This window comes from Astatotilapia calliptera, chromosome 16 (genome assembly GCF_964374335.1).
Source record: "Astatotilapia calliptera chromosome 16, fAstCal68.1, whole genome shotgun sequence".
Classification (NCBI taxonomy): Eukaryota; Metazoa; Chordata; class Actinopteri; order Cichliformes; family Cichlidae; genus Astatotilapia; species Astatotilapia calliptera.
Window position 1 is genome coordinate 10,878,534 of NC_137437.1, and position 22,991 is coordinate 10,901,524.

Genomic DNA, 22,991 nt, shown 5'->3' on the forward strand with positions numbered 1-22,991 from the left:
CGCAAAGACTGCATTGTCCACAGCATGAGAAATGATTCGCACCTGGGCTTCAGGCTCCTGGAGGTCTGGCTACTGTGACCATCAGATGCTGAGGTGTCAGGAATCACACATCCCCCTTGTCCCAGTAGGCCTGAGATAGTGGGGGATGGTTTGTGGTGCAAGTGTGTGAGAGAAACACATGCAGACAATGTGGGATTGTGACTGACAGGAAGTACAATAAAGCACTGAGCTAAGTGCTACATGTGGCTATGGGCCTCTCTCGCCAGGTCAAAGGTGATTTTATCATGCGCTTACCCACAGAGAAAGAAATAGCTGGGTCTCAACATTGACTCCTTTCAGTTTTAACTGCTGTAAACATGGAGGGGTGTTTACCCTGCCAAAACTTCAGTCACGCAACAATAGAACAGTTGCAGCTGTCCATCAACTGTCTTGTGCTCTGCTGCAGTACTGAAAAAGAAAATTCACAGAAGAACAATAACCTCCAGCACCAGGCTTACTGTAAATATTGTACAGTAAGCTGCCGGAGCGTCACGGCACTCTCGCTTGGAGCTACAGTTTGATCTTTGCCACAAGAGGCTCTCAGAGCAATGGAGACAGTCAAAAGCAACATCCAAGAAGATTTTGTAGAAAAGCAAAGAGCTTTAAAGGTTACTGTGTTTAACCTCTGGGTTTATGTGGGCTAAATATGTCCCGCTGTCCACATAAATGCTTTACATCTTCTAAGTCTGCCTAATGGATCAAAGAGAGGGTCCACTGAGAATGGCGGTATCTTTCTTTTATGATGCTGGAAACAGATATGGGACCAAGGATGGAAACTTCAGCATTAATTATTGAATTTCAAAGAGTAAACAAGCCATCTCTCTAGTACCCCTTCATACTCTCTCCGCTCCTCTATTTTTTTTCATTTTCCACAGTATGTCAGCTAATTAGCTGTGGAGTGAACCAGTGGAATACATGTTGTTGCCATCATGCAAACAACATGAAACACAGCCTGGTTCCCAAGTGACTGAGAGGCATTCAAAACAAGCTCCTACACTGAACTGAGTATTCAAAGTACAACTGCACATTGCGACGAAGGACGGCTGCTTTTACTCTCTAATTAACTTGTGATTTCAAACCTTCAGAGCAGCGCGTTCAGGGATTGTGCTTTTCGGCGCACTTTAGCACAATCACACATGGTCAACAGTAAACAAAGAACGGCTTTTAAGCAAACGATAGGTGCAGATCTTCATGCAGCCACACTGGGGACATTTTGCATAATTTGCTTTGAGAAACTTGAGAACGTTCTCACATTCATACACATCAGGCTACAGTAAAGACAACAAGCAAAGCAGGATTTCATCAACAGTCATTCCCCTCAGGGCAGCAGTTTATGTCTACAGAGGCTGATGCAGTCTGCTGCTGTTTGACTGTTCTTCTGAACGATTGCTTCACAAGTGTAGTAAAGGGTGCTGAAAAGGAAGCAGCTTTTTAAACATTTTGTTGCTTTTCGTGGGTCCATGAACACTTACTCTTTTGTGTGTGTAATTTCAATTGCAACGGATATAAAACTTAAATGCAAAATGTTCCTAAAGTGGCATTCGGTTTATGTTTAATTCCATGATATCACAATGAGTCCAATCAACCTCCAGGGCTAAAAAATGAAGCCAGTGCGAGGTACCAAAAACTAGAGTTCCTCTAATGGCCACACGGGCCTGGCTATAAAAGCAAGTCAGTCCCCACAGCTTTAAAAAAGATCAACTTCATAGCATCAAAAATTTATTACATTTATAACCTGATGCAATGAAATGTAATCTAGCTGACAGCAACCATCAGAAGATTGGTCGTAAAGGGATAGACGACAACATCAGTAAGATAAAGTCAGTCAGGGTGTGGAGTTTAAACAATGCTCACTTGCTACTAAAGTTTCCAAAGTGTGCAGAGAAGATATCTCACATACTATTACACCACCAACTGCAGCCTGGACCATTGATACAAAGCAGGATAGATCCATGCTTTTAAGTCGTTTACGTGGATCCTGAATGTTGCATTAGAAATGGAGACCAGGCAACCAATCTTCTGTCCAGTGTTAATGACCACATGCTGCCCAAGTTTTCATTCTTAGTTTACAGGAGCAGCTTTCAGGTGTGATTTTCTCCTGCTGTCTTCCTCAAGGTTTGATGTTTCCTGCCAGGTAAATGACGCTCCGCAACGTGGTGACGTCATTCGGGGCGACTGGAATCGATAAGGGAATCGTTTGCAAAAATGGCAAACAATTCCAAGGAATTGAAACAGTGGGAACCGGTTCTCAACAAGAACCGGTTTTCGATACCCATCCCTACCAGCGATTGTAAATGTGTCCACAGAGTTTATGTATACAGCTTGTGAATCAAGATTTCAAGTGTTCGCTGATAAATTAGCACTGTGGCCCCCAAAAACAAGGATGGCAGCAGCAATGACACAACTGAGACTTCAAAATGCAGAGTTGATGTTATGGGGGCTATGTCCATCTTTTATATACAGTCTATGTTTAAAAAGAGATAGATCAAATTTGTGAGTAGCCTGTAGTTTGAGGCAGAGGGTATTTTACAAGGGAATAACTTCATTTTTCTAATTGTCTACTGTTTGTCTTCTTTATTCTGTGTTTGACCAGATGAAACTTTACAATGGGTCACAAAGGCCACTAACACAAACATTTTCTTTATCTCAACAGAAATTGTTCTAAGATAGAGAAGTCAGACAATCCAGTGGCACTCTGGTTTTAAATGTGCTATACAAATAAAGTTGCATTGTATTGTATGTAATGCTATTTAATTGTCTTATGGTGGATGCTGGTGTAGTGTTGATACTACAAAATTCCAAACAGAGCCTGTCAGAAGGCCTTTTGCATCGCTACACTTATGTTAAGAAAACAGTAGTTTTTTTGAGATGGTCACACAGTCTGTGTGGCTGAGACCTGTGATATTTACACAGTGCCTTATTGTTATGGAAAACAGAAAAGTGCGCCCCACAATAATTTCACACATGGGGCTAAGGTTAAGAATTTTTTTCTCAACATGCATAAAAGTTTGATATATAAATTCTGATGACGTCCTCAAGCTGCTCTCAGACTCCAATCCTGACTTTGTCTCATTTACATGTCTTCCTGGTGTGGTGAGATTGAATTCATCCATCTGAACCAGGCGATGGTATTTCATCAACTCTGGATCATCGTGACTCTCTCTTCTGACGTCTCCCTCTCTCTCATCAGGCTGAGGCGGCCACCCAGATGATGTAACTATTAATTAGGCAGCTGAGCTTTTATTGTCCTGGCCTGCCATTTTAAAGGTGTCTTCTCTACCATGAGAATGATTCAACTCCCATTTACGTCATCACAGTCTCCCTCACTCATTTCTCCTGCTGGATGTCTAGATCATTTCATAATTAGTTGTGTGCTCGAACGAGTAAACATTAGAAAATAAAATGAAGAAATTAAAAGGATAGATCCTGGAGTACTCTACGCAGAGTTTATGCAACTCTTCTAGCTCAGTCCCTTTTAACTCAAATAAGGCCAACACCGCCAATATATCGACCCCTCTCTGCAGCAGGTTTTGGTCTGTTATCGATCGGTGACAATTATGGAGTACGAAACTGGGTTTCCAGATTAAAGTGCTAGGTCACTCGTTATTTATGAGGGTTTTTTATCAATTCATGGTATGAGGTTGGGTGCAGGTAAACTAATTTTTGCAGTAGCAAAATATTATGCTAAATCCCACTAAATATCTCACTAACCTGCTGTTAAACTTCTCAGGGTGCTTCTCACGCATCAGATGAAAGCGATGGGCGATTGAGGCATCCTGGAGGAGAAAACAGAAAAGACATTGTGAATTTAACCTCACGTGTTATTACAGCTGGATAAAGGTCAAATGCAAACTTAGCTTTGTGCCAGCATAAAAAAAGGTGTCATACATCAGTCATTGTTTGTTTTTAGAATAGGCATGAGAACAGAAATGCTACTGGTTCAGTCAGTAAAAACTGAGACGGAGAGTGTACCGCTACACTCATCAGCCAATTACTGTACTCACTCCACTCTGTTCTACCAAATATACAACCATGTCATAAAAGGATTTCATAACTTAACCTTCATTGTAGTTGCATATTTACTGCTTTACCTATACATGTCAATTACCTGCACCTGACAAAAAAACTGCATGTTTGATTTGGCCTTTTTACCCCAGATACCCTCCATGATGCAACTCCAAAGGGGGATTTCCAGCTGGAATTAATCCAGCAACCGTTACCAAGCAAATGTGTTAACCACTACATCACCGAGCCACAACACTGATACAAAATACAGCTTTTAAATGATTTCATTTATGAAGGGGAAAGGATCTAAACCTACCTGGTCCTTCATATAGCTCTAGAGAAATTTTATCCCACCTCTCTTTGAAGAATTTTGAAAATTCAGTTTTGTTTTTTCTTTTGTTATTGTTGTTGTTGTTGTTGTTTTTTAGCATTAACAGTCTGTTTGAGGTCATGCCAGGTCTGTTTAAATTTGTTGTTTCAGAGCAGAATTTGCTGGTTTGTTTCAGTTCAGTTTCAGTTCTGCTGAATAAGCCAGAAAAACATAAACCGATATTCTCGGATATTCTCGTTCAGCATTTTCTGATAGAGAGCAGACTTCATGGTTGCATCAGTCATGGAAAGTCATCCAGATCCTGAAGCAGGAAAGCAGCCCCAGACGAACACCATACCATCACCATGTTTGTTTCCGCCAGACACGACGAGACTCCAGACTGCTCCAGAAATGTCAACTTTTGTAACTCCACAGAATATTTTCCCCAAAGTCTTGGGGATCGTCAAGATGTTTTTGTGGCAAAGGTGAGATGAATGTTTGTATTCTTTGTGGTCAGCAGCCGTTTTTGCCTTTAAACTCTCCCATAGGTGCCATTTGTGCCCAGTCTCCTTCTTATTGCTGAATCATGAATACCTAACCTGAGACATCTGAGATCTGCAGTCTAGATGTTGCTCTTTGTTCTTTTGTGCCGTTGTGGATGAGTCATCAATGCATTCTTGGAGTCATTTTGCTAGGCCAATGTTAGAGCCGTATTCAACAGAAAACTAGCTAGTTTAATCAAAAGTTTCCAAGCAAGCTAAACTTCTTCTCTTTACTTTTTTCATTTCATTTTCTATATTTTAAATAGGAAGCAATTAATTGACTGAAAGAGGAAAATAAGTGGCAAAGTAATTAGTAATAGAAATAATAGTTATTTACATCTATTTACATACCAATTTCTCCCCACTTGAAATTGCTGTGCATGAAGACAGTGTTTTGATCAAACAATAATTTGATCCAACCTACCACAATAACCCTTCCTATTTCCTGCTGTAATTCAGTCTACAGAGCACAAAGACACTGAGGAGTATAAAGCTAAGGCTAATGACACATTACAGCACTGATCTGAGGGTCACAAGTTTACTGAAGCTGGTCTTAGACCGGACCCCACCTTCCTGCCCCGTGTATTTAACCCCTCACCTCTGGGCCAAACCCCTGATCAGTCACAAGAGCAGCCTCAGTATGACCCCTTTAAATAGGCAAACAAACAACAGCAGCCGCCAGCAGAGACATAATTGATGTTTGCCATGTGAAACTAAGAAGAAATGATATTGTCCTCTGCTCATTTTGATTCATTTTTCACAGCCTGACAGTCACAAGAGCCCCTGATAGTGCTTTATGTTAAAGTACACAGTTTTGTTTCTTTTTACCTCTTAAAACAACTCAAATACGTCCATCATATTAACTCTACAAGCCAGATAAATAACAACAATGGCAAGTTCAATTAGCACTAAGACTGCAGACGCTCAAAAATACCATAAACATGCATGGAGACCCGCAGCACGCACAGAACACGCACAGATTTGATTGCATGAGATCTGTGACACAGAGCAGTCCTGATCTGAACTTTGAGCTTGACCAGAGCTTCTTCTGCTCCACTAAAGCCTGAGGATCGTCTTATTTTATTAACAAAACCTTATATGGGACTGTTTGGATAGCAGGATGTGTCGCCTTTACAGATGTTAAAGTAATACATACGATGTTTAATAATTGACTATCTTTCGATTGACATAGCATTTAGCCTTGAGGATGCTACACTGATGTTAAAAAGAAGAAAAAGAACAACACGCTGGTTTGATATATACCGTTGGAGTTACAGTAAGAGCAAGATAAAAATAATCTGCAGTATTTACTCAGACACAATGTTCATCCTCTAGTTCACATGTAAATATAATCCCTTTACAGCTTATTTGCATGTTATTTTCATGCTGCCAGGCTTCTCATTTAAAGCAGTCTTTCCACTTAAATATTGTAAATAACAGTTCCGCACAACACACATGTAAATGAAAAGTTAATACTCTCAATGCCCTGCAGCTAGAGAAGATGCAAATGAGGGGAAAAAAGTCCCTGACAGAAGTAATGACCAGTTTTACCGACCAAAACGTGGCAGTAATGATGCACTGCTACATTAAACATGTTACCTTTACCAAAGGACAGAGAGAGAGCGAGAACAGATCAAGAACAAAAACAACGCAAATTCTTTTACAACAGATACGGTGACGCTCAGTGAGTAAATATACCAAAACGATGCATCTACATGGGTTTGCATGAAGGAGTGTGTGCGTGCCTGCAGGGGTCCTTTGCTTGCTGCCTTTCTCTGAGTATAGTTGTAGTACATTTCTACATGGTCTGAGTTTGTGCCTTTGATTATGTGAAGATGGTGTGCAGTGGAAGACCTAAACTGCTCACCCAATTAGAAGTTAGAAACAGTCGTACTGCTGCTTTTCCACAGGCTCAACAAAATTAATGATTTGTCTTTACCTTTGATTGGGCCATGACCACTACTGTTAACAACTAGAACTAACCCAAACCCTCCAATTATTCATCACTCACTAATAATAATAATGATAAAGTTTTTGGACATTTCATGCAATATTGTAGGCTACCGCACAGAATCATAACCTCATCTTCTAAGGGTGCCATTTACTCATTTTTATCTTATCCACTAACATCACTTAGATAAGCTGTGAGAATAATTGTGAGCATGCATCTTATAATTTAGCAAAAATGTAGGTTTTGGAAGGTCAAGCTGTACTTTCCACGGTACACCTTTACACGAAAAGTGAAAAACAGGAAACTGGATATTTGTAAATTCTTGTCTAATAAACTCAACTCATTTTAGATGCTTGGTAATAAGGAAGGACAACCCAATATCACAACAGAGTGTGTAATAGACACGGCGGTCCACCGTCTTCCCAAAACGTTGCGGTAATCTGCAGTAACAGAAGAGCGAGGTATTTTGTTTCAAACCAACATGCAAATAATCACATGAAAGCCTTTAAACAGACTATTTTTAACACATTTACATCTATATACATATAATCATCCAAGCTTAATAGAATCTGGTGATTAAGGACCCTGGAATGTACTTAACACATTTTTTGCTCACTAGCGACTTTGTGGGTTTAAATATATCATCGCCCCCTGCTGGTCATGCAATTTGTGCATGGAGTTAGGCAACTTCTGCATGCATGTCCATTTCACGTGGTTAGAGAGGCAAAGTGGGAAATGGACACGGTGGACTGGCCTGTCTATCCGGTTGTTCAGTCTGACGTCACTAGCCATGTCTGGACCTAAACTCCGCTGCAGGTCCATATATCAAACGATCACTATGGCATTACTGAGAGTTGAAAAACTGTCTAAAGTCTTTCATCTTTAATAAAATGATCAGCGTTCTGCTCTACCAGGTGTAACAATTGAGTTTAACATCCAGGCATCCATGAAAACGGAATTTATGACATTTAACGGAGTTAGAAGTTAGCAGGGAGTTAGCTCGCTAGCTTCTATCTAAATACAATATAGCATGTCCTGACTGCGGGGTTTTGGAAACAAATTAAAACGTACAGCTCTGCTATCACTTCCAGCATAAATGAAGACAGAAAACTAAACAGCAGTGACGTTTGTAGGGTTACTGAAGTTTGGCTAGCTGGTATATAATGATGTGCTACGTGACCGCTAGCGACACAGCTATGTTAGCATAATATAAACAAGCTAACTTTTTTTGCACTCGATAAAAGTTAACGTGAGTGTTCTCGGTGGTCAGGAACAAATGTAATCGCATGGCAGGATGCTGTAAAAGGACCAAACTTCAGCCACGAGAACAACTGAGATAATCCATCCACAATACGAGGTTAGTCATTCATATACTGCTGCATGGGCTGTGCTGTAGTTACATCTTAAGGTTTTAAAAACTGAGCTTAAATAAATGATTAGCGGTAATAAAAGCCGAGGGAGGTCAACAGTGATCACTGACTGTTTTAGGAGCTTTTTGAGATTAAATAGAAGAAAATACAAAACATTAAACATGTTAACAACACAAAAGCCATATTAAACGCAGACTACTTTAGGCCTGGAAGTAGGATTCGTCACATCATCACTTAACAATCGGATTACATGTTTTGCCATCACACTGGGTTGGGGAGGAATATATTTAGATCAAAGTGCATCCCATAATTTTGACAGGTGAAAGCACCTGTGATGATAGGCTGGCATCCTGCCTGCCTGTCCAGGTGTTTCAGTTTGGTGCAACAAGGACAATGGAAGGCTGTGACGAAGCAAGCGGACAGGTGCGATTACAAGCTTCCTCACTTGTCACCCTGAAAATCATGAATGGACGCTACCGCACTTACTCAATCAGACACTAGGGCAATGTTCTGAGATCTCCATGCATCAGCAAATCTCACATCTTAAAATAGAGCTGCATCTGCTGCTTTTAGAGCACGAGAATCTGATACTGGAACCATAACTTAAAAACATTCCTATTCTGATTTAATGGCAAGGTTACTCATAGCAACAAAAACACATAAACATGTGAGAATTCAATGAGGGCAAAGTGGTTGTTTTTCTTTAAATTTGTGCCCAAGGAGTTGTTTGTCACATGTGTACAAATGGTGGAGTTTTGTTTTTGTATTGATTTTGGTTTATTACGAGCAAAGTCTGTAGGACAGCATACGGATCAGGGTCAGACAACAACACAAAGTAGCTGCAGAGCTTTTTAAAACATGACAGGCTGTTCCATGTCACCAAATCTGGCCTGAATCCACCGCTACAGGCGATCACTGACCAGCACAACTTTTACGCATTCTGTCCTCCTGATAAATCTGGCAGTAACAATATGTGACATTTGCCATTGCCTGTAGTTGCCTATGTGATCAAGGTTGTTTTGATCTTGCCGTTTGAAGTTTTGCTCATGGTGTGTGTGGGGGAAAGAGGAGCTTCTAGGGGATGGGTGAGGTGAACAGGAGGAAAGGAACAGAGAGTGACAAACAACAACAAAACTGGTGGATGGAAAATGTCACATCAGTGGGGCCCACAGTACCCGGCAGAGGAATACATTGTCAGTGTGGCCCTATTATGTTTTGAGTCCCTATATTTGTTAACTTAATAGCAAAGAGAAATGCCATGATACTCTTGTACTGGAATGCTCAGTTTAGCATGTTTGATTCAGAGAAAGCTAAACATTTCTATATCACTTATGAATTTATAGTAATAACTATAGTAATTAGTCATGTGGCGCCCAACCTCACAGTACCGTATCACCCCAATAGAGCACATTGCTGTCAGACTGCACACTTACTTGTTGTCCCTGCAGTATTTAAAAGTGGAATGGGAGACAGTGGGCTATTGTTAGCTAATTTGTGCATCACTGAGCCACACTAATGTCATAACATTATGACCTGATATTCAGCACAAACCATCATGGAAGACTGTTCTTTGGAACGAGTGAAAATCTACTGTTTTATTAGTCCTTTAAGGAGGACTAATTAGTCGATGACTATGCCTTGCACCTGGCAACTGCTATAATTGTGTTATGAAGACATATTTAAGACTTTAAAAATTGTCTAGATGTGTCTTTTTGAGTCCACATGTTAGACCATCCCTGAGCACTATTCCTCCTGTCTTTAAGACCAGCCAGGTGTCACTCAGCACGGTCATTCATTACTGTGGTAACCTGGCCTGAACCTGGCAGACGCTGACTTCCTGTGACTGATACTTCCCCTGACCTTCAGTCTGTGCCAGAATAACTCCATGTCCCCCTCTCTCTCTCTTGCTCTTTCTCTATCTATCCCTCTCTCTGTCTTTCTCACACACACACACACACGAACACAAATTTATATGCACCACTGGCCAGGTAAGTTTTCTCAACTGATGCCGTTTTCAGTCTCTGAATTCATGAAAACATGGCATACCATTTATACCAATTATTCTGTTCTTTTTCCTTTCTGTCATATATATATATATATATATATATATATATATATATATATATATATATATATATTAGGGGTGCAACGATACTCGTATCGATATTGAACCGTTCGATACAGTGCTTTCGGTTCGGTACGCATATGTATCGAACAATACAAAGTTTTTAATTTATTTTATCAACTTTCCTTCTGACGATGCTGTCTGTGTTGAGCGCTCAGTGGATCTGCACTCGACAGTGCAGCCTAGGCGGAGCAGTCGAGTGCAGATTCACTGAGCGCAGGGCAAGCTACCGAGACAGAAGTTAAGCTCTCCTTGCAACATGGCAAATTGAACCTCCCCCATCCTCATTCAGATCTGGCGTTTGGAGCTATTTTGGTTTTCATGTGACGTATGACCCTGAAGGTAAGCGCGTCATGGACTAAAGTAAAACAGTATGTTGGATGTGCCATGCAATGCTCAATTACATGGGTGGGAGCTAGTGTGTTAGCGCAGTTAGCTCGTTAACGTGTTGGCTCTCCAGCCCCACGCTCAAGGCGATCCACGGTAGCTCGTTAACGGAGATTTGCCGTGTTGTGGCGTTAACGTCATTTCAACGAGATTTATGCTGACAGCACTAGTGGGAACACAACGAATATGACTGCACATTTACTCCGAAATCATCCTAGTGCAAAGACAAGTGGAAGCCGACAAAAACAACAAGCACATGCTACAAACTTTACCAGAGTCATTTAGACAGCCGTTAGCACACGATTCTCCTTATGGGGAGCTGTTATGTTTAATATGCTGCTGAGAATATAGCCCAGAAGAAGCGTATAGTATAGCTTTTATTTTGGAAAGAGCCATTTCTCTGTAATAAACTCTCTTTTCCAAAGATAAGTGATTCCTCAATCAGATACAGGGCTCGCAAAATTTTTCCAGTCGGGCTACCAAAATCTCTCTCTGCCCTGCCCGTCGGGCTATCGCAGGAAGGAAAAATATATGTCAATGCTTTTGCATTCTTTCGGAAATGTAGCTGGGTAATTATGTCATTGGCATCGGTGAGCCACTGTCAATATGTGACATATTTATATCGCGTTTGAATTTGCGCTTGTTTTTTGCTTTTACTTTGCAATCGCACAAACTGTGTATAGAGAGCGACAGCACTGATTGGTGAGTGATGATAATTTGCGCACCAATTCCTCTGACATCGTCTTATCAATCGTTAGCTTACTATGCAAACATGACAAGTGAAATCTCCCGCAGCTTAAACATGTGAGAGGTTGATCGCGCAGAGAATCGCTGAGCGTTGTGTGTGTGTGTGTGTGTGTGTGTGTGTGTGTAAAAGCAGCAGGATATATATTTTAGTTCTGCTGAGCCAAATAAGACAGGTCAGGGTGAAGAAGCGACAGCCAAAGAAAAGCTTACCACAAAACGGAGAAGTTATGACAAATCAGACTATAAGGCAAAAAGAAAGTGCAGCTTTATGGTTTCATGGACAAAAGAATTTCTGTGGCTGCAATATGACGAGCTAAATAACCAGGGCTGCACATAAGTGGTCCGCAGGTGCGCATTCGCTGTCAAAATAAAAAATGCGAAAAAGATAAGAAGTTGCAACGCGTGTTTGCGTACATAAGATTTTCAGGAGGACAGACATTTGTTTAGAACTCTTAAAGATGTCGAAGAAGCTCCTTTAAGCAATTACTGTGATGTTCCTCCACCTCCAAAGAAATGTCAGAAGGAGTCCGAACCACAAAAGAAGCGCGTATTCTCGGAAAAGTGGTTGCAGGAGGTGAGCTGGCTTCAAACAAATGATGAACGCACAGAGATGTGGTGCGGAATGTGCCGTGAAAATTTAATAAATGACAAATTAAAAAGGCATGAACATTTTTCTTTGTATCGAAAAAATATCGAACCGTGACAGCAAAGTATCGAACCGAACTGTGAATTTTGTGTATCGTTGCACCCCTAATATATATATATATATATATATATATATATATATATATATAAACACCCAGCACGCCCCTGCAGGCGGTTTATCCTTCAAGCTCGGGTCCTCTACCAGAGGCCTGGGAGCTTGAGGGTCCTGCGCAGTATCTTAGCTGTTCCCAGGACTGCGCTCTTCTGGACAGAGGTCTCCGATGTTATTCCCGGGATCTGCTGGAGCCACTCGCCTAGCTTGGGAGTCACCGCACCTAGTGCTCCGATTACCACGGGGACCACCGTTACCTTCACCCTCCACATCCTCTCGAGCTCTTCTCTGAGCCCTTGGTATTTCTCCAGCTTCTCGTGTTCCTTCTTCCTGATATTGCTGTCATTTGGAACCGCTACATCGATCACTACGGCCGTCTTCTTCTGTTTGTCTACCACCACTATGTCCGGTTGGTTAGCCACCACCATTTTGTCCGTCTGTATCTGGAAGTCCCACAGGATCTTAGCTCGGTCATTCTCCACCACCCTTGGGGGCATCTCCCATTTTGACCTCGGGACTTCCAGGTTATACTCGGCACAGATGTTCCTGTACACTATGCCGGCCACTTGGTTATGGCGTTCCATGTATGCCTTGCCTGCTAGCATCTTACACCCTGCTGTTATGTGCTGGATTGTCTCTGGGGCATCTTTACACAGCCTGCACCTGGGGTCTTGCCTGGTGTGATAGACCCCAGCCTCTATGGATCTTGTGCTCAGAGCTTGTTCTTGTGCTGCCATGATTAGTGCCTCTGTGCTGTCTTTCAGTCCAGCTTTGTCCAGCCACTGGTAGGATTTCTGGATATCAGCCACCTCCTCTATCTGCCGGTGGTACATACCGTGCAGGGGCCTGTCCTTCCATGATGGTTCCTCGTCTCCCTCCTCTTTCTTGGGTTTCTGCTGCCTGAGGTATTCACTGAGCACTCGGTCAGTTGGGGCCATCTTACTGATGTATTCGTGGATGTTCGTTGTCTCATCCTGGACTGTGGTGCTGACACTCACCAGTCCCCGGCCTCCTTCCTTCCGCTTAGCATACAGCCTCAGGGTGCTGGACTTGGGGTGAAACCCTCCATGCATGGTCAGGAGCTTTCTTGTCTTTATGTCAGTGGCTTCTATCTCCTCCTTTGGCCAACTTATTATCCCAGCAGGGTACCTGATCACGGGCAGGGCGTACGTGTTGATGGCCCGGATCTTGTTCTTACCATTCAGCTGACTCCTCAGGACTTGCCTGACCCTCTGCAGGTACTTGGTGGTTGCAGCTTTTCTAGCGGCCTCTTCATGGTTCCCATTCGCCTGCGGGATCCCCAGGTACTTGTAACTGTCCTCTATGTCTGCAATGTTGCCTTCTGGTAGTTTAATCCCCTCAGTTCTGACTACCTTCCCTCTCTTTGTTACCATCCGACTACACTTCTCCAGTCCGAATGACATTCCAATGTCATTGCTGTATAGCCTGGTAGTGTGGATCAATGAATCGATGTCTCGTTCACTCTTGGCATACAGCTTGATGTCATCCATGTACAGGAGGTGGCTGACAACTGCTTCGTTCCGTAGTCGGTATCCGTAGCCGGTATCCGTAGCCAGTCTTGTTAATGATCTCACTGAGGGGGTTCAGGCCTATGCAGAACAGCAGTGGGGACAGAGCATCTCCTTGGTAGATCCCGCACTTGATGGTGACTTGTGCTATGGGCTTGGAGTTGGCCTCTAGTGTTGTACGCCACATCCCCATTGAGTTCCTGATGAAGGCTCTTGGGGTCCCATTGATCTTGTACAATTCTAAGCATTCCAGTATCCAGCTGTGGGGCATTGAGTCATAGGCCTTCTTGTAATCAATCCAGGCAGTGCACAGGTTGGTCAGTCTGGTCTTGCAGTCTCGGCTGACTGTTCTGTCTACCAGTAGCTGGTGTTTTGCGCCTCTGGTATTCTTGCCAATCCCTTTCTGTGTCCCGCTCATGTATTGACCCATGTGCCTGTTCATCTTAGCCGATATGATGCCTGACAGGAGCTTCCATGTAGTACTGAGGCAGGTTATTGGTCGGTAGTTGGAGGGGACCGGTCCCTTCTTGGGGTCCTTGGGGATCAGGACCGTCTGACCTTCAGTTAGCCATTCCGGGTGTCTCTCGTTAACTAGCAGCTGGTTCATTTGTGCTGCCAGACGCTCGTGGAGTGCAGTCAGCTTCTTTAGCCAGTAGGCGTGAACCATGTCGGGCCCTGGTGCTGTCCAACTCTTCATACTGGAGACCCTTTCTTGGATATCTGCCACTGTGATGGTTACTGGACCCTGTTCAGGGAGGTCGCTGTGGTCTGCCCTCAGATCCACTAGCCACTGAGCATTGCCGTTATGGGTTGCGTCCTTCTCCCATATGCTCTTCCAGTATTGCTCCGTCTCCAGCCTTGGTGGTGCTGTTCTCTTATTGTTCCCTTGCCACTGAGAGTACACCTTTGCTGGTTCTGTGGAGAACAGCTGGTTTATTCTCCTGCCTTCTATCTCTCTGGTGTACCTCCTCAAGCGGCTGGCCAAGGCTATGAGTCTTTGCTTGGCAGTTTCCAAGGCCTCAGGTATGGACAGCTTGCTGTATTTCTTATGCACCTTCTTTGTCGCACCTTTCTGCAACTCAGTTAGTTGGCTAACCTCCCTCCGTGCTACTTTGATCTTGCCCTCTAGCCTCCTTCTCCATGGAGGGTACTGCCCCTTGTGGCTGTTCAACTTGTAGCCAAGCATCTCACTGATCACTGCTGCCGTATTGTAGATCAGCTTGTTAGTGTCGGTAATCGTGGTTGTAGGTATCGTCCGTAGTGCTGCATTAACATCATCTAGCAGACCTTCTGAGGGTACTTCACGTAATCTTGGTAACCGACTACAGGGGATACAGGTTTCAAGCTTGGCCATGATCCTATGTTCATATTACATCATTAAAGTTTTTAAAAATTAGGTCAGTTTATGTATCAGCTGTCATCCTCTTAAGTTTTAAACCATAGGTTTATGTTTTAAATTCTAGTTAAAGTTATTGTTTAAGCCCTCTATTTGGTTATGGTCCTGTCCTTTTTGTTTATTTCTGTTTTGTTTGTGTGTGTGTGTGTGTGTGTGTGTGTGTGTGTGTGTGTGTGTGTGTGTGTGTGTGTGTGTGTGTGTGTGCGTGCGTGCATGCGTGTGTGTGTGTGTGTGTGTGTGTAAAGTTTGTGTGTGTGATTTTGAGGGTTGTTTTTTTAGCTGTTTTTATTAGAATAATTTATATTAGTCATCCTGTTTTTGAGACATTCCAGCATGCAGTATTTTGGGTAGTGTCATGGAGAGATGGCTAGGTAAAGGTGAGTATCATCTGCATATATAATGTATACTGTGCCTTTTAATAATACTGGGAAACACATGTTATGCAAAGAGAAAAGGTCCTCACATAGAACCCTGCAGAACTCTTCTGATATGATTGATATGATTCATACTACTGCAGTGCAGCACCTTTAATACCTACGGCGTGTTCTAATCTCTGTAGTAAAATATTGTGGTCAATGGTATTGAACGCTGCACTGATGTCTAACAGGACAATTATAGAAATGAGGCGACTATCAGAGGCCATAAGAAGAGAATTTGTTACCTTTATTAGTGTTGTGGTTGGTCAGTGATGGCTTTTCAAGCAATAGTTTAATTACTGTCACCTGAAAGGCGAAAGGTACTTCAAAGCCCATTAACAGAGATGCACTGATCATATTTAAGATCAAAGCAGTAATCATTGGTAGGACGTCTTTGAGCAGTCTTGCAGGAATGGGGTTTAACAGACAAGATGATAATATGGAAAATCTGAGTAGTGGTCTATTTTGTTTTATTTAACATACTCACTATTCAGCTCAAGGAGGTTGTCCAAGAGTCAGCTGTTTCCAAGCTCAAGCATGAACTTTCTGTCAAAAAGTTTTATAAATTCTCAGAAAATGTAGTTTGAATATCAATAACTGGAAAAATGTTATCTAAAGGCAACAAGATTTGGTGATATGACTGAGCAATTCTGTAGTGAAAAAGCTTTTTCTGGATCAAGATGGCAAGATGATATGCATGAGGATTCAAGACAGCAACAGTGGTGTCTATAGTGAACAACATATTATTTGCCCCAATGTAGTTCCTCACTGTCCTGGTTAAAAAGCAGCCAGCGACTTATATTTCCATCTGAAGAGGCTCGTGATATTCTACGCCCCCACAGTCAGGGACTGTGGTACGCAATAGGAACTGGCCAGTAACACTGTTATTGGAATCAGCTTGCACTGCACACCACTCAGCTATGTGCATTCAAGTGCAGACACATAAATACACATCTACACCCGTTCACCTATCTAAAGCAGCTTCCACACAGGGGCACACACTGCAGAGGGATCAGCTTCCTCATTGAAACACGAGGCGGCATCTTTAATGGCTGCTGACATGGTGTGATTTCCTTCTCTCAAATTCTTTTCACAAGATTCTTTCCAGGCTGCAGGTCAAGTGAAGGGACTTTAGCAAGTTGTACAATGCAGGCTCTGTACAGAGATGGTTAAGTCCTCTGTTTTTATTCATGATTTTTTTTTATGACCAGTGAGAATCGTTATGAAGATGTAAACCTGGCTTAAAATTGAAAGGTGAAATGTCATCTTTTCAGGCTATTAGAAAAACTTCAATTCAATCTAATTTTAACCATCTACCAATTAATGTTTACATATGGAAGAATTCTAATGTAAATCTGTTAAACTGACTATTTTTTTTGGTTATGAAATTGTTACGATTAAACAGTCACACAACAACTACTCATATATATATATATATATATAAACACCCAGCACGCCCCTGCAGGCGGTTTATCCTTCAAGCTCGGGTCCTCTACCAGAGGCCTGGGAGCTTGAGGGTCCTGCGCAGTATCTTAGCTGTTCCCAGGACTGCGCTCTTCTGGACAGAGATCTCCGATGTTGCTCCCGGGATCTGCTGGAGCCACTCGCCTAGCTTGGGAGTCACCGCACCTAGTGCTCTGATTACCACTGGGACCACCGTTACCTTCACCCTCCACATCCTCTCGAGCTCTTCTCTGAGCCCTTGGTATTTCTCCAGCTTCTCGTGTTCCTTCTTCCTGATATTGCTGTCATTCGGAACCGCTACATCGATCACTACGGCCGTCTTCTTCTGTTTGTCTACCACCACTATGTCCGGTTGGTTAGCCACCACCATTTTGTCCGTATATATATATATATATATATATATATATATATATATATATATATATATATATATATATATATATATATATTTTTTTTTTTACCTGTGATCACAATGTAATTATTTATAGTTTCCGTTATTAAACCTTATTTATTTATCGTCCTTTGTTTTTTTTCTTTCCCTTTTCTGTGCGTCTTGTGTTCCCTCCATCTTTATTTCCCTGTTTTGTTTTGTTTTATTTGTGTGAGTTCATTCTTGGTGTCCCAGTCAGTTTACTTCCTGTTTTATTTTAAACATACTTTCTCAACTGCTTTTCTCTGTTTTTATTTCCCTTCTTTGTTCTTTTTTGTATTGTGCCTGTTTTGTTTTTTGCTTTTTAATTACTGGCAGAGTGCAGTCCCACAAAGTCAGCTAAGGGGTCACCACAAGAACTTCTACACAGAACGACACCGTCATGCTGTGATGGTCCAGTGGTACGCAAGGACACCACACGGCGTGAATGGTGTGGGTGCAAATCTGAGAAGGTTGGAAAAGGAAGTGTATTTTTTCAATCAATTATACAACAACTTCTTTCTCTGCATGTCCTTTCAGGAGAGATGGAAGAAGATTTTTCCTTTCTCACTTTGACCAAGTTTTAGCATTGTTTTGGCAAAGTTGTAAATATGCTTTCAAGTTTAGTTCAATTTCAGCCAAGTGGACAAATGTATGACCAGTTGCATTATATATTATTTCAATAACTGCCAATTAATTCCGTTCACTGATTAAGTCCAGATTTTAAAATGTACACAGAAACAGAGGTGCTGTAAGTGATGGAGCTGTAAAATGCAACAGTGCAGAGATATACGGAGCTGCTATTGTTCTTACTGATGTTCTTACTGTGATCCTCTCTGCCTAATGTAATACTGTCAGCCCCCACAATGAGCTCACTGCTCAATGCGGCAACAGCAAGGTGCTGCTGTCAAAGCTGCAGTGTTTGAATTGATTCAATCCTTATGATACACACAGCTTTGTGGTTTTTTTCTCAATTATAAAACTATTTCCTGTGGAACTATGCAACTTGAAAAATTTCCTACCAGTACAAAATAAAGTGTTATGTCATTTAAAATCACAAAATCATCTTATACCTTCTGCTCAACAGCTCCAAGTGCCTTGACCGAGCCAGCCACATGCTCCACACTATGTCATCCACAATTAAGTCAGCGAGATAAAGGACAGATGACTGTGAAAGCTTTCAGATTCGGCCTTGCCAGCCTCCCATCTCCATGGCAACCCAACCCTGAGTAGAAAGGTCTGCAATAAGATGGCAGGAAATGCAAACCTTGTATGGTTGTTAAAGCAGATTTAAGGTCTTACTAATGGCTGCATCATTGGTGTGAGTCAGATTTGGTTTGCTCAGGTGTCGTGTGCACACAGATACTCAGCCATCTGTCACTATGGCTCCTGGAGGCACAGCGATCTGTTGCTTTATTTTAATGGCTGTGCTATGCTGGTGCGTTGTCAGAGACTCGCACAGATAACCTTTCCTTTAGAGCATAACCATGGAGTTATTCTGTAGCTTTATTACTGTCAACAAATCCCATGAGAGGTTAAGAGTTGTTATTTTTCACTCACCATTTCGCTCCCAGCCCTAATGTAATCAGTCCCATTTACAGCTTTAGACATTGGTCACAAATGTATAGCTCAATGTGGAATTTATTTATGTTTTTTTAAGAGATTAGAAATTAAAATAAAAACAAAACAAAAAACAAGTGTCAGAGGCAAAAAGTAAGTCAATAATTAAAAGTCACAAACTGCAGTTCCTCAAGTTGACACTTGAGGGTGTCCCTAAAAGCAGGTCAACCCCATAGACTCTCATGTTAAAATGTCCAACTTAATAAAAAATAATCTTTATAGTCCATTATTTCTTGATGAACTCCCTTTCATAACAGCTATAAATTTTATAACTCATCCATTTGGATACTGATGAGACTTAAAGTTAGGCGCATAGCCACTCTGACTACTAGATGTGCTGACACAGGCAGCTGTCTGCTAGACCTCAGTTCGAGTTATCGAACTGAACCCACTGCTTTGACTTGCCTGCGTTTGCAGATCTAGTATTTTTTACAGCATCGTAATTAAATGATCGGACAAGATATATGGCCCATTGTTGTGAAACATAGTTCATCCAAGAAGCTTATCTTTTGGTTTTGGTGACTTTTGAAACTGTAACGTTTGATTAATTGGATACCGGATATTTTATATACAGTCTATACTGTTAATGAGTGCAAAGGTGAAGAGACTGACTGAAAAACTGTACTGTAACAATGTTGCTGTGCTCTCTCACACACATTGCCACTAAAGGACACCTTGGAAGTAACTGAGACACACAAGCAGTTTTGAAAAATCAGCATTTTTTTCCACCTCTGGAATGAGAACGCTCTGACCTATGACGAGACAGTCAGAAGTGTCGGCATTGCACCTGCCACAGCCAGCAGTAACTACTGTCCACGATGGCTTAAACAATGGGAGATCAGGTCAAAAGAAATATAAGCTGAAGCTTGATGCAGCGCTTCAATGTAACATGCAGGTTGAAATATTCTTCATGAATGAACGTAAAAACTCTGTGAAACAGAGATGCACAAATTACTGAATGTGAAAATGTGAGAGACAAAATTTGCCAAAAAGCGTCAGTCACCACACCAAGACAGGCCTGTCAAATACTATTGTCTCTCCCTGTGTGAGACACTCGTGGTGTCACTCAGGCCACAAAGGAAACGGCTCTATCCTGTCACTGCCTCTTCTCCCATTTTTGAATAAAACGAGTTGTTACTTGTAGATTTGTCAAAGTGCAGTTTTACAAACTCTAACCACAGAAATATAGATGTGTGTGCCACTTTCACTGTGCAGTATTACACTCACACATCCATATTGATAAATATGTAGCTAGCAGTAGGATTTCAGTTGTATAACATCACTGTGGTGTATCTGCTCCCTGTCAGTGCTCCTCCTCAAATGTCTACATATGCCCTCTGTACACTTATCTCACTTGGGTTTATTTATAGTCGTATACACTGCACTGCTAATCTCATGACTATTAGCTGATAGGAATGGAGTTAATGATTACACCCTAGCCTCATATTATTATTTTTTAATAGTAACTAGTAAGATTAGAATGAGTGAAAATGGTTGCTTTAGGTTTTCTTTATAACATCACGACGGCTATGGAGATATACAGAGTTGTGGTGGTGACACATCAATTATTTTAATACACTGAGGCTAAATGAGTGGTGCTGCCCTGTGATTACTTAATGAAGGTCTTGTTTGTCACCTCTGTATAAATGTCCCAGAGGCCCGCATATTATCTCCATGAGGACAAGATAAAAAAGTTGCTAAGCAACTGGTACCTGGCAACGTGTTCCTTGCCCAGAGGATGCAGAAATTCACTGATGAATCTCCTAATTGCTCATGTCCTCATAGATCAAATAATCTCTTTCATCATGTTTTTACTGTAATAACTACTCGAAAAATTGAAGGACTTTATTTCACAATACAAAGAACTGGAATTCAAAATTCCAAACAAATGAAATATTGTCTTATATGGAATTAGATCACGGAATATGAACTGTCATGGTCATTTGACCCAGCGTTGTGAGTTTTCCTGTATTATGATCTATGTATAAGTTCTCCTTGCTAGTCTTAAGTTTATTTCCATAGTGCCAGGTTATCCTGTTTTGAGTTTCTTATGGGCCCCGTTTAGTTCCTTGATCATTTAGTAATTTCCCCTTGTGTCTTTGCCCTCTGTGCGTCTGTGTTTATGTGTTTGTATGAGTTCTTGTGCCTTGTTTCCCCTCCTTGTGGTTTATTCCATGTTTATCCATGTTTCTCTCTCTCTCCCTTGTGCTCCTTCGCATTCCCTCGCTCCCTCTGGTCTGCCTCTCCTCCACTCCTGTGCAATGGCGTGTCCAGCGGGGTGGCCTGGGGGGGCACAGGCCACCCCCCAAACCAGACTGGCCACCCCAGGTGCCACCCCAAAGGCAAAACAATAAAATTCAATCAAATATCAAATGTCCGATTATGTTTTCACGGTGACGCTCAGATATCCGAGTGTAAGTGAATGCAGCATCGCTTCTGCGCTATGCGCATCACGTTAGCAAAGGTAGGAGAGCCAAGCGCGAAAGACGGCACTGCAGGAAACAATTTTTCGGTGAAAGAAAATGAGGACAGAATAAATGTCCCGGTAAGTAATATCAAGTTTGTTGAGTTTAGTAAACTTCGGTGAAATTAGAATACCAAGGAAAAAAATAACACTTAAAGAATTATTGCAGCTGTGGAATATTTCAGACAGTTTGCTGCTGAGGGCAGCTAACATAAGAGTTATGAGTTATAAGATATAATCTAAGTCGTAACATTGCTGTATGGAGCTGCAGATTTGGTTGCAGGTTAACATAGCTGGACTGGCCATCGGGCATACCGGGCATATCCCCAGTGACTTATTTTTTATTTTTTTTGTAATGGCATGAACAATGAGAGGTGGTGGATTGGCCAGATGCAGGTCGATGTGTAGAAATAACTCCGTTGTTTGGTGGTGGCTATGACGGGGCTTCCACAGAGGCAACAGGTGGATGAGGGAAGGGGAGGCAGGAGGAGAGACCCGAAGCAGCCGCCAGTCCGAGTGTCAGGTGAACTGAACTTCAGGTAAGAAGTTATGACCTGCAGTCTATCTGGGTCAGATATAAACCAAGTTTAGGTGGAGTTTATTTTCATGTTGCTGACTTTTTACTGTCAGTTGCAATAACTCATACTGCGTTCTAGCCAGTTTGACGGAGTTTTTATACAGCTGGGTGGGTACTATGATGTTACTGATAGTGAACTTTATTTTATTCATAAGGTTAGTTAGTAGAGTTGCCAACGGCTCCTTAAAAAAATGGAATGGTCCCTCATTCAGAGAAAATATTACACGTTTCGTATTGAGCTGAGAAGAGACGCAGTTTGTCCCGGACTTTAGCTAGAATGGAAAAAAGACACAAAGCTGGAGTTATTCTGTGTCTTTGCTGCACAGCTGCCTCTTCTTCTCTCATTCTCTCCCCCTGCCTCTCCTGTTGCTACTTCAATCATGAAACTGATCAATGATCAGCTGATCGGCTTTTCTCTCGCGTTTGTTTATCGCCCACTTTGCGCCAGAAAAAGGAAACCTGCAGATGTCGTGCTAAACAACAGCAGCACGTTTAAGCTTGATCAGCTGTTGTTAGAATTTATTTAATATTAATTTCTAGTATCAGCTGATGTTTGCTGGAGCCACAGCTGTAAACCTGCTGGTCATGATGTCGGTTTGGATATGTGGTGAGAGGGAAACATGAAGATGAAACCAGGAGATGTCCTTACTGAATCATCAGAGCTGAACAGGTGATGGAGAAACAGGTTTACCTTTTAGGTGACATGAATGAGTTGAAGTTATGAACTGTTTCTGAGAGACAAATAACACCAGGATCCTTTTTTATGTAGCTGACAGCTGGTAACTGTGCAGGGGCGGGTCTAGCAAAGTTTTGCCAGGGGGCCAGGAAGGGCATTAACAGGGAAAGGTGGGCACAAAGAAATACTTTTCTTTCTTATTCTCAT

General features: G+C 42.0%; 1 protein-coding gene across 2 annotated transcripts in view; it reads right to left on the reverse strand.

The window, feature by feature from the left end:
• The window catches only part of dgkg (diacylglycerol kinase, gamma), a 162,842-nt gene that overhangs the window by 50,910 nt on the left and 88,941 nt on the right, over nt 1-22,991 (reverse strand). For both annotated transcript variants that reach the window (XM_080291182.1, XM_026145635.2), the window contains one exon: nt 3,751-3,815. In XM_080291182.1, coding sequence (XP_080147308.1) covers nt 3,751-3,815 — 65 coding nt within the window. The remainder of the gene's footprint in view (nt 1-3,750; nt 3,816-22,991) is intronic.